General features: G+C 37.5%; 1 protein-coding gene across 2 annotated transcripts in view; it reads right to left on the reverse strand.

The window, feature by feature from the left end:
* Positions 1 to 12,055, reverse strand: part of NOX4 (NADPH oxidase 4) — a 113,183-nt gene extending 101,128 nt beyond the window's left edge. The window contains exons 1-3 of one of the 2 annotated variants that reach the window (XM_017735992.1): positions 11,597 to 12,055; positions 1,219 to 1,325; positions 209 to 293 (exon numbers count right to left, since the gene is read on the reverse strand). In XM_017735992.1, coding sequence (XP_017591481.1) covers positions 209 to 293; positions 1,219 to 1,260 — 127 coding nt within the window. In that variant the 5' untranslated portion in view covers positions 1,261 to 1,325; positions 11,597 to 12,055. Of the gene's footprint in view, positions 1 to 208; positions 294 to 1,218; positions 1,330 to 11,596 lie in introns of both variants that reach the window. The other variant, XM_008634937.2, reaches the window with a different exon arrangement.
* Between the last annotated feature and the right edge of the window lie 49 nt (positions 12,056 to 12,104).

Consider the following 12,104-nt stretch of genomic DNA (forward strand, 5'->3'; position numbering starts at 1 on the left):
AAGGAAAAGCTTGACATTAGAATGTATGCCCATGTGCTTGAAGCAAAAAATGAACCAAAACCCACACAAATTCGAGAAAGCATTTACAATTTAAGGCAAGCAAGCACAGAGCAAGACTACCCCCAAATGTACTGCAGCAGAAAAACCACAAAGTACTGCTTCACCGTGCTTCCAAAACATGCTGCTGCTCAGCACAGTAAGAGCTCACCTGAAAAGATGCATATTGTAATACCGCATGTCACATGGAAAGTTTTACTTTTATCTAGCAGCCTTCTGGTTTTCTTGCTGGCAACCTAGTAAGAGAAGAATTCAAGCAATCTCTTCCAAAACAAAACAAAGAAACAAATACTAACAGCAACTGTGGTGATATAACAGCATCCTCAGTTTTTACCAGGTTTAGCATCTTCGCAAATATAGTACCTAAATTTAAAAACTACTAGATTATGCCAGGGAGATAATTTTGAGAACTTAATGAAGAAATTACAGATGAATCTGTATTACCTAGATGTCAACAGTACATAATTTACCTCCTGGCCTTAATATTTAGGAATTCCAGCACTAATTGTGTAGGCAACACTGACTCTTTCATAACCAAGATCAAATGGAATGGTGTATTTGCATACATATGTGCATCTATAGCTACCAATCTTTTGGGTATTGTCACATGATTAACAGAACTTACAGGTTCAATTTGCAAGCATCTAGCAAATACAAATATTCCTCAAAAGGATTACTGATATTTTTGTAAAAGCAACTGGTGAATCACAAAGAAGCTAAACCATTGTTTCTCCCATGATAACAAATGTATCAGGTTCAGTATTTTTATTTAAAGTTCTATCATCTCCAATAGGACACTTATGTTCATGCAGACACAAAGTTGTTTGTGCTCTGTTGAATTCTACCAGGAAACAATTGAGAGGACACAGATGTCTCTAATATAAGAGTTTGGAAAGACAGAGGAGAATTCATCTGGCTACAGTTCCACAGCAACTCCCCATCCTTCAAAAATGCACTGAAGAAACCATCCTCATGATGGTCAAATCAAACCAGACAATGCCAGCCCTGTCTTCAAAGGCATCATGAATCTAGGCTGAATGTCTGATATTTGCACCATGCAAGCCAATACTGTATAAAAACCAGATTTTTTTCTATTACTTTGAGACTAAACAGAGACCAGGGCCCTCTTCCCAAGTGCTGCATTCCGGGGGCAGTACTCACCTTCTGGGATCCCCGCAGGAAGGCCAGGAGAACACGGCACATTGGTAGCAGGACGAGGCAGCAGTTGAGATTGAGGACAGATGCCGAAGCTCTGCTAACACACAATCCTAGCTGAACAAATATTGCAAGAGTTAGATTACATGAGAAAGGAATGGTACATGTGTCAGCATTGTCTCTTTTTCTTTGCTGTGAAACCAAATAGTTCCCATGCTCTCTGACTTGTCAGAAAAGTGGCGTTTCATGATGTTTTATTGTACTGGAAAAAGCCACAGTACACACAGCATGCTATCCTGTTCTCACAGAGAAGGAAACAGCTCTCATCCTTGCATCAAGAAGTTATTAATAATTAATTTTGTTAACAACAAATGACAGCTTTCTACCAGAAGAGCCAATATCCTCATCAGTGCCCAAAGTCACATGGAACAAAACATCTGAGACAACAGTAAGTGTCCACTGAGAAATCACCTGAAAGCTCCAACAGACGTAACTAAATAAAAAAGTGACAAATTTTATGATGACACTAGAAAGCCACTGAAGTGTAATGATTTTCTGTTAAGCCACAAAAAGATGTAAAAAAATATTGATTCAGTCAAACTGAAATGATCGTGGTGTTCCAAGGACTGTTATAGAATTGTCACAAAACTCCTCATCCATTCACATTATGCAATGCCATATTTGGACACAAAGAAAGTAGGTTCTCTTCAGTTTAACTGCTCAATAGCTGGGAACTGTAATAAAATCTAATTTCAATAACGCTTTCCCTGATATATTTGGAACTTACATAATTAGAACAAAAACACTTGTCAAATAAATGAACAAAGCACACATTCATGTCATAAACCTGTATTTTTAATCTTATTATATTATCTCATTCATCTATGATTTTAAAAAGTTAGCAAAATGCCATTGTTCTCCTAGTTATTAGGTTGAATTACCATTTTACTAGCTTATATAAAAGATGCTTTTAGACTGTCAACAGATTTCTGGAAGGATATTTCTTACAATGTTCTTAAAACCCCAAGTTCTTCAACTCCTGAATAAATTAGTTAAAAAGTATTATAATATTAAAGATAACTCAGATACTGCAGGAGTATGTGAATGAGTTGAACAGTTACAAATTATCTAATAAAAATTACTGAAGATTTATTACCTTTTCAAAATGAAACTACATAAAAAAAATGAGCATTATTTACTTTCTCAGACAAAAAAATTAACCTGTGAAACATCTATTATATTCTTGTCTTTGTTATCAAGAAGAAACAAAATTTATAGATTTATGTTTGTGTCACAGAAATGGATGAATATATAAGCTAGTAAAAATAAACAGAATAACTGCACTTCACAATATCTTGCAAGATCTCAAGCACAACAGCATGACTAGAGTTTCTCCAGTACCAGTACCATAAAACATCACAACTGCCTGCTCTCACAGTTAGCAACATCCATGTACCCCACCTGCTCTGCAGCACACCAGGGCATGGCACAAGCAGGAAAAAAAAAGGTAAAAATGTTCAATCTACCTGAAGAACCAAGCTCTGCACCTAAATCCTTTTTCTCTTCCAGCTACTCTACATTATCTAGTTAGATCTGAGTGCTAGGGACCTCCTCACCAGACACTACCAGCTTCCAAAGAACAGAGCAGTCACAAAGGCACCTTCTCTCAAAAGGTGCCCATGAGAAGTAGGAGCAATTACCCCACAAAATGTGCTCTACCTTGTTTTCTACCATGTAAATGTGGGATCTCCAGCAAAAAATCCCAGGAACAGATCATCTCCAACCTACTGAATGATAGAAAATAAGACTAAAATGAGCCATGTCACTTAGTTCTTTCCCACTCTCCAGATGTCCTCCACTATTTCTTCCAATGTACTGTTAGTCTTCTTTTTCCTTACATAAGACCTCCCTTGCTTCTACTTCATCTGTTACTTCACTCTCTGATCACTTGCACAATGAGAAATTTTTCTTGCTACTCTTCACTCACAAGCCATGTTCTTCAGACCCTAGGCCATCCTCTCCTCCCTGCTCTGGGCCCTCCCAACTGGTCCAGAGCCCAAATGTACCAACTAAGGACCAGCTACAATGGCCACAACCTCAGCAGCTGAGCTGGGATTTTACCAAACACTTATGTCACTCTCCAAAGTAGGATAAAAAAATATTATGTGAATAGCCACAAAAAATACTTCTCTATCCTTGCTCTCAGTAGCCTAAAGTGACTTCAGAACACAGCAAATATTTTTGAACTGTGAGGCAAAATGACTAGAAATGACCCTTGAACTGACTGAACTTAGTGAAAAGTAAAATGTCTCTATAATGCACTGTTTGCATATACAACACTGTCTCTATTTTCATCAAATCCTCTAAAGAGAAACTGAAAATGAGCTATACACCTCATGGAATCAATAACTTCAGACACATGGTCATTAAAACATATAAGAATTTTTATGGGGGCTTACTGATGTGCTACAGTATTGCAGCGATTAAATGAGCATGATTTGAAAAACTCAAGTATTATGTAGAACTAATGTTATGCAAACTCCAGAAGTAAGCTGAATCACTTTTGTAGCTGTTGACTAACACCCAAAATCTGAAAATGTTGCAATACCATTAATGGGCAGTTTGAAAATTTTAATAAGTTCTGTTATTGAATGACCTATATGATACATCACTAGTTTCTCAAGAATTTATTTTGTCTTTGACTTTAAACATAAACTAGGCATGACATCAGTTATCCAAGACTCTCTTTACCAAGCACAACAATTTTGCTTACAAAACTTCAACAAACAATAGTTTGGTCTAGAAGAGAGTTAATTCTACACCGTATTGTATTAAATAAATGAAATAATTCCTGTCAGATTTCAAGGAGCATTTGGACAATGCTCTGAGGCACACGGTGTGATTCTCAGGATGTCCTTCTCAGGGTCAGGAGTTGGACTGATGGGTCCCTTCCAGCTCAGCATATTCTGTGATTCTAAGTAAAATGCCAAACAATTTAACAAATATGAAACACCAATGATGTGTAGAACAGGCTACCCAACTGACCTTCCTTTGTTTTCCTCCACTATTTAACAAATTGCAAATATTCATTCACAACGCAATTACTATGGAAGAATGCCCTTACATTCATCCTAACTCAATGCTATCAACACCTGTATGAAGCAGGAAAAGAAAAAAAAAAAAAATAAAAAAAGAGAGACCAGCAAACAACTTCTGAAATATGCATTGCACTTCCAAGAAAGTGCATTCAAATATTAAAGCATTGTTACCAATGGTTCATATAAGGTTTTACTCTGAAGAAATAAAGTTAGGCAGTATTTCCTGCAACAAGCCCATGACTGATTTGCAAACAATGGTAAATACATTTAGCAATTCTTAGAATCAAAATTCACACAAGAATAAAAGGTTTTAAGTTTGCTCTTAATATATATCCAAAAGCTAAAAATATCACCATGAAACTAATTCTTTCCAAATGGTTTCCAATAGATCTCTTTCTTAACTTCCTTTGCATTGCCTGGGTGGCATAGTAACAAATTAACATAGTACCTTGTTGGAATTTTAAGCAATAGTAGAATAAAGAATGATTTTTGCTCTAAGGCAACTCACTGGGTCTAGAAGGGAATATATATCCTTATTAAGTAGTTAGGAAATGAGAGAAATATAATCCTCTTTTCTTCCTAAATATTTTTACTGTCTTAAGAAAAAAAATAGTTGTTAAGCATGTTACTAGCATGTAAAATTTCTGCAGGATCAAAATGAAAAAAAACCCCACACCCAAAATCTCTGCTGGACACTATTTCATCCAGCTTTGCTGATACTAAATTCAAGCATTTAACCACCTCCTTCTGTAACCTGTCTACCTGGTACAACATACACGGGTATCCAATTTTATGGAGGGGCAAAGAGGTGTAGAAAACCTAAAGGATTACTCAAATTTACAGAGTAAATCTGTGGCAAAGGTAGTAGGGAACTGGACCATCGATAAACTCAAATCCTAAAAACTAGATTAGATTTTTCTCCAGACAAGTATAAAGCAATCACCACCTTCTCCACAGCAGCATAAAAGAGCTTCAGAATGTAAGTTCCAGTTATCCCTGTCTGATGTAGAGTCCCACAGAAACCCAGATGGACTCCTTTGTACAATGTACAAAGTAGGACAGAGAAGTGAAGAGTCAGTTCTCGTCATATCTTGCTGTCAGCAAGAATGAAAATGAGATAATGAGCTTTCTCTGTTAGGAAAATGATTTCAGTATTAGACTGAGGGCTGAAGTACCTTACTGTACCGTGTACCCCAGAATTCCCCAAAGTTTATCAGTTATAAATACAGAGATGAACGTTACCTGCAACTGCCATGCACAGAAATCTGATATTTGATACATAGTTGCAAAATGAAGACTTCAACAAACACTGTCCTATCTTACCTTTTAAGTTAATCTTGTATCAAAAAAATATTAGAATAATGCAAACCCTTCCACACCTGAGAGTGATGTGATTCTTTTTCTCAAGACTTCACCACCTAAAAGCAACAACCCTAAACAAGTCATGGTGCAATAGAGACACCACACTTGATGCTCTCTCTGAGAGCCTTTCTTTAAAGTTTTTCAGTCTTCTATGGTTCAGGGCCCCTTGAAATGTTCTGGGAAGACTCACAAGCCTCAGGCTGCTCTGTAGACACGGGTCACAGACTACCTCCCCAAATCAGTACCGGAGCAGCTAAAGCTAGTTATTTTCCTAGGTGGGACAAACTGTGCTACATGACATACCTCCTTTGACCCAACTTCCTTTTCTTCATAGAGTACTCCTTGTCTTGAGTAACAGAGCACTGATAATCTAAGATGAAGGACAGAGCTGAACTCTATGCATAGCAATTATTCCCCTTAGGCCTGTCAGATCTGGCTGGAGATCTAGCAATAAATACATGAAGTAGCTGAAAGGGAGGAAAATGTGAGGGTAGGGGAAACCTACCACAACATGTGAAAATTTCTACAAAAGTTTGACTTGGCTTTGCTCCTGAAGAAGGAAGGTTTCAAGGAAGGACTCTGTAAATCCCAATCTCATGTACTGCAACCCTTTAAAAATTCTTTTAAGTGGTGCAATATTTTTTAATATGTATGGGGTATATTCCCTGCACTATGCAGAATCGATATTCTCTCTGTTCACTTGTAACTCATCACACAGGCATTCTTTGAAGGTTCCATTTCTTCCTGTCTACAAGTTTAGGTCATGTTCCCATTTTACACGCAGTGTTTTTGTGTAGGATGTACTCCTCCTTCCGCTTACATCAGTTATTCAAATTGAAGAAAGCAACTAACTTAATCTTGAGTGCAGTAATAGCTTCTAGCTTCTCTGATAATCTCCAAGCAAAGTGTATCCACTTGCAGGGTTTTAGGCCAACTGTTCATCTTGATTAATCTATTAATCAGTTAATTTAATGCTAGAATCCTGACCTCAAGAAAGACAATCTAAGAAAGTACTTGTCATTGTTGCTGAGTTACAGGCTTCTTTATGCGTCACGCAGAATGATGCACACAAAGACAGGAAGGGATCTCAAGCTTTCTTCCACATTTGAGTGTTCCAGATCATCCTTTTTCTATAACAACATCACAAAGAGTGACAGTGTTTTATATATTAATGAGCAACAAGAGCCTGAATGTTCATCCTGCAAGACCCAGCATGATCTAATCTCCATAAATTTTGTCATGAACCAAGGGACTAATGGTACCCAAGTCCCTCCAAGAGATTCACAACACACTACAAGTCTAGATGATATAGTAGTAAAAATCTCAATCATTTGAGATGTACCTCTACTAATTCAACCTTCACCACTGACAGTTTCACAAGAAGTTCTGCAAGGGTGGAAGTTTTCCCATAAAACTTAGTAATATAGGTGTCCTTCACTGGATTACTGCCATTTGAACTTGGGGGGAAAAAAAAAAAGCAAAAAAGCAAACAAAAGAAATATATGGTACAATGCTCAAGTTCATCACTGGCTATAACTGAGAATAAATCTCAGCAGTAATGCTGAACTGTTGACTGTGGAGGACAAAGGGTTGAAGGAAAAAATATTTTGGCAAACGAAAAAAATTTAGAATGAGGCAGAGAGTGCAGGAAGAGATTTACTTGAAAATTGAAAGGGACTACAAAGATAAAGTCTTGTGGATTAACACCCTCAGTCTTCACTAGGGAACTCTGTATATATATGTATATATACAGCTACCATAGCAACATAAATCTATTATTAGACATTTTCACTACATGCAACACTCTAAAGAGCAACTCCTGAACAGCCTGGTTAAAAGGCATCTAAATCTCAAAACCACACTGCACTGAGGAAAACAAAGGATCAAGATTCACAGCTTCCTCCAATGCTAAGATGTGGGGTATAAGCAGGTTGCAGTGTGGTTGCATAATGATCAATGAAAGTGGAATTTGGTCTCAATTAGTAAAATCTCTATCATTATGATAAACTAGCAAGGAGAGACATGAAAGTTACTGGAACATCTGGAACATATTCCAAGCAGTGAATAAAAGTGACAAATGCTATGCACAATATTGCACAGTAAGAAGGCAGCAACCATACAGACAAAATAGTGAGGCAGCACTTTTACTTTTCAGCCCCATTTTCAGTTATTCAATCTTTTTCCAAAGAGATCCTTCCGACAATGCATTTTCTTCACTTTGGTCCGAAACCCAGAAGCTTATTTCTCGCATTAACCTTTGACTACATCACAGTTATTTGAGGAGGGAGAAGAGAGGGAATAAAAGGGAAAGAGACCTTTCATGCCATGACAAAATGAGCTCAAAGCCCTTTCTGCTCTTGGGGAACTCAAGCAACAAAGAAACAAGTATTTCATTCAATGCTGTTAAAGCAAGACTTCAGTTCTATAAGGCCAGTACCAAATTTATGACTGATTTTTTTTGACCAGGCACAACCAAACTTCTTGGACAAAAATACAGCCAAGCTAGTCTGAAGGGAGAAATCCTGAAGAAATCCATCATCTGGACAATTTCACTGACTGAGCGGACTCAAAATCTCCAACATTGAAGATTTTGGAGTCAAGTAATTAAAGACTCTTCCATTCTGTAATTTATGCCGACTACACGTTATAGTATCTATCATGAACACAAAGATAAGACTACTCCTTTCCTCTTTACCACACTCTTTTATAAGAAATTTGTGTCTGTTGGGGATTTCTTTACAGGCTTCTCTTCTTTAAGCAATGTAAGACCACAAGTTAACATATATCAAATCATAAAAAAAATTAGATTCTTAATCGTGTTTTTGAACCAATGCCAATGAATGCATTCATAAAGTAAGACTACGACCTGCAGCGTTACAAGCAATTCAGTATCCAAAGGGATGGTTCATCAAAGCAAAACTACTGGAAAGGGATTTGCATCCCGTGGTAAACTTTCACTGAAAGCATTATGTAACCACAGAATGATTCTGGTTGGGAAGGGATCTCAGGATGTCTCTGCTCAAACCTCCTGTTCCATGTTCAACATCAAACTCAGATTAAGTTTGCTCAGAGTTTTTTGCCCAATTAGGTTTTGAAAACCCTCAGGGATAGAGATTGCACAGTGAAGAGTTCAGGGTCTCAAACTGAGCGAAGCAGAGGTATTTGACACAAAATAACACTAAGTTTCCTGGTACATAAAAGGTTGATCAACCTCCTCCTGGTACATTACTGCCTTCTACTTACTTGTTCCCTTTGTGCTTCCAGGATAGCACCATGTTCTTAGTGCCTTTTTACAGGTGTAGAATTAAGGATCACAAAGACTGCCATTGAAAGACTGACTGAGAGTTAGGTACCTAAATAATTTTAAAGTCCTGTTCTAAAGTATCTTGTTCAACATCACAGAGAATGCAACTGGAAAAGAATAAACTCGGTAGACAGCTGAAGGGAAGTAAATCACTTCAGTGACCACTGAATGAAAGACTAACCTCATTCTTTCTCCTTCACATCAGAAATAAAAGAGATGGCATAAAAACATGGCACAGTTGAATATACTCTGGATATTCAATCCAAGATCTCATTTCATATCACAATCTGATTTCCTACAGCAACCCTTCTTGTTCTCCATTCTGTTACTTGGTAAACAACAAAATTACCTGTGGTAAATCTTTCCATGCTTCAAGTGCAAAAGTTCTTAAGGTGATTATAGCCTATTGTAGCATACTAGGAAAGAAAAAAGCCAACTCCTTAGGAGACCTCGCAGAAAAAAACAAAGAAACTTTTTTTTTAAGTCAAAAAGTGCCACTCCTTTTTGGCCATTTTGTTAGCTCTCTGGAAAAAGGAAACAGTTGTCATGGAAGTATCCATAAAAGAGATCACTCGGTTAAGATAAAAAATATCAACTGTTGAATTACAAATGAAGAATTTAATTTAAATCTCAAAATCTTCAGACACCAAGAAATGGCACAGAGGGTCTCAAGCCCCTCACACATGCATGGAACCGAGAGGAGACTGGTTATGCAGATGGGCCACGGGTCAGTGACTATACAAACCAAAAGAGAAAAAGAAGAGGGGCAAAAATCCCCGTGGAAGGCAACTGCAGCTATAGTATTGCTTATGCCACCTCCTGAGGAAACCAAATTGGATTCAGTTTTCCCAACCCTTGCAAAATAATCTCTATGATTAACACATACACAGATATACTGAAGAGAAGGGAGAAGGCTAACTTTGGAATCTACAGGATATATTTAGATTAACTGTAAAAGGTGAATTGCAAGAACATTCTACAGTAGTATTTTCAAAATTTTAAAATTAGTTTCATAACTTTGACCAAAAGTATCTTCTAGTCTTAGCTCTTCACTTTCAACCTTATTTTAGAAGTCCCTAAATTTCTGTGGTACTTTTTCCTACAGGGGCAGACACACAATCATACAAACTTAAAAGCTTGACCTCCTAGTCTTCATCTCCCAACCAAGACAAGGAATCTGTTGCCTGAGTCATCTCACAGGTTCTGAACACACATTAAGTTATTTTGCAAGTTTCTTCCATTTTGAAGTATACGAAAACCAAAAAAAAACCCAACCAGATGACGAGCTGGTACGAGGCAGACGAGTCATCTGAATTGAGAAAAACTTGCTGATTGATACCAGCTGACAATCTGGTCCAACACATTACCCAAGAACATTTGCTTTACAAACAACCCATTTTCTCTGCCATGAACAAAGACAGTTTTCAAATGGATGCACTGGGTTACAAAGCCACTAGAAATTAAGGTAAAATTAAACACATTTTCATGCTTTTTCTGTCAAGAAAGTCACCACCGTGAAGGATTTAAATATTTTCATTCCCTTCTTTTTTGCACTACCTTTGCTAAGATTCATTCTGGAACACATCTGAATCAACCATAAGGAGAAAAAAAGGAAAAAATTGTATCAACTCAACTTACTTTTTTCAAGGAATATCACAAAACCTTATGGTATTGGCTAGTTATGACAGTATCAGCCACATGAAACTATATACCCTGGATTTACCAAAAATAAACCCCAGAAGCTCTACAGCAGATTAGGATGTGCATCATCTGTGTTTAATCCCATGTCAACTTTCTATTGAAATCCATTCCTGAGTATGACACAGTGTTACAAAGCATCGTGTTCGTCAGCCACTTTTTCCTGGATTCTCAAATTCCGAGCAACCTGCGAGCATTTTCCAGAAAGATGTTAATCCTTACTCTCTCCCTTTAGATAGACCTTTTTTTCAAATGACTGCAATGGCGTAGCTGTGGATAACTTCCCAAGGCAGGCTGGTACCTCTCATCTCCAAATGATTTTTTGGGTTCATTTGTTGGTGGTTGGCGTTGCCCACTGAATCAAAATACCTGAATCTTCATTAAACCATTCAGAATCCAAGAACTTACTATTAGAAAACAAAACTAAAGTTATAGGCATTACAGTGAATTTACACAGAACAGAGAATCTATGAAAATGACGAAGACTGAAAAGAACTAAGACTTACTAAAAGAACTCCCTCAGCAAGCATGTATACTACAATAACTGGATTGGAAAGAATTTGAAAACATGAGACCATAGCTTGCTTAATGTTTTGATGACGAAAATTGGAGCTCCAGTCATTTGTTGAGCATGTCTGTATTCCTGTGAGCCTGTCTGCTGCTGGGAACACCGGGAGGGAAGAGAGGAGGGGAAAGAATAGCTGTCCCACACTTGACTGGCTCTTTTTCTTCTCAAAAATGTTCACCTTCTACTCCTAAACAACTGTCAGAAGTATCCCAGTAACTTCTTACTTGATCTTTCCCCACTTTGAAAAGATATCAGGCAGTTTGTGTCATCTTTGATTAGCAAATGCATTCTGCCCCTTTCCCATCCTCGAGCATCCCAACTTCCAGGGCAAAAAGTAATGTCCAGGTCACTCACCCCCAACATCTGATGCAAATAATAATACTGTAGACCTTGATTATAAAGCAGGAAGGTTTTCCCGAAGAGCCATACATTGAGGGAGAGCCAGAAAAACTGAAATGAAACAGAAACAAGAGATAGTAAGTGAAAGTTACATGTCCAAACTTTTCAGTGTTCATTTCATTCATAAAACTGATAGGTCTGTAGTTTCATAAACATATGTAAATGGAATGGGAAAGCAAACTTCAAGCACGTAGTATGTTTTAAAATATTAGAAGGAAGAGCCGCGATGTGGGAAATTTTTACTCTCATTGAACTTCACAAAACTTTTTGTGTCTTAAGACAACCGACAGCTAGCAAACACCCACACGCAAGACGCTATTCCAAATCTTTAGCTGGATGTTGCATTTAAGAGAGTCAAAGAATAAAAACCAGCAACAAAGAGACAAAGGAAGAAAGAACTTGACCTCCGAGAAGCTGCATTTTCTCCCTGAAACTTTCCCAAACAGACCCTAAAAAAGAGCAA

Source organism: Corvus brachyrhynchos, unplaced genomic scaffold (genome assembly GCF_000691975.1).
Source record: "Corvus brachyrhynchos isolate BGI_N302 unplaced genomic scaffold, ASM69197v1 scaffold44, whole genome shotgun sequence".
Taxonomy (NCBI): Eukaryota; Metazoa; Chordata; class Aves; order Passeriformes; family Corvidae; genus Corvus; species Corvus brachyrhynchos.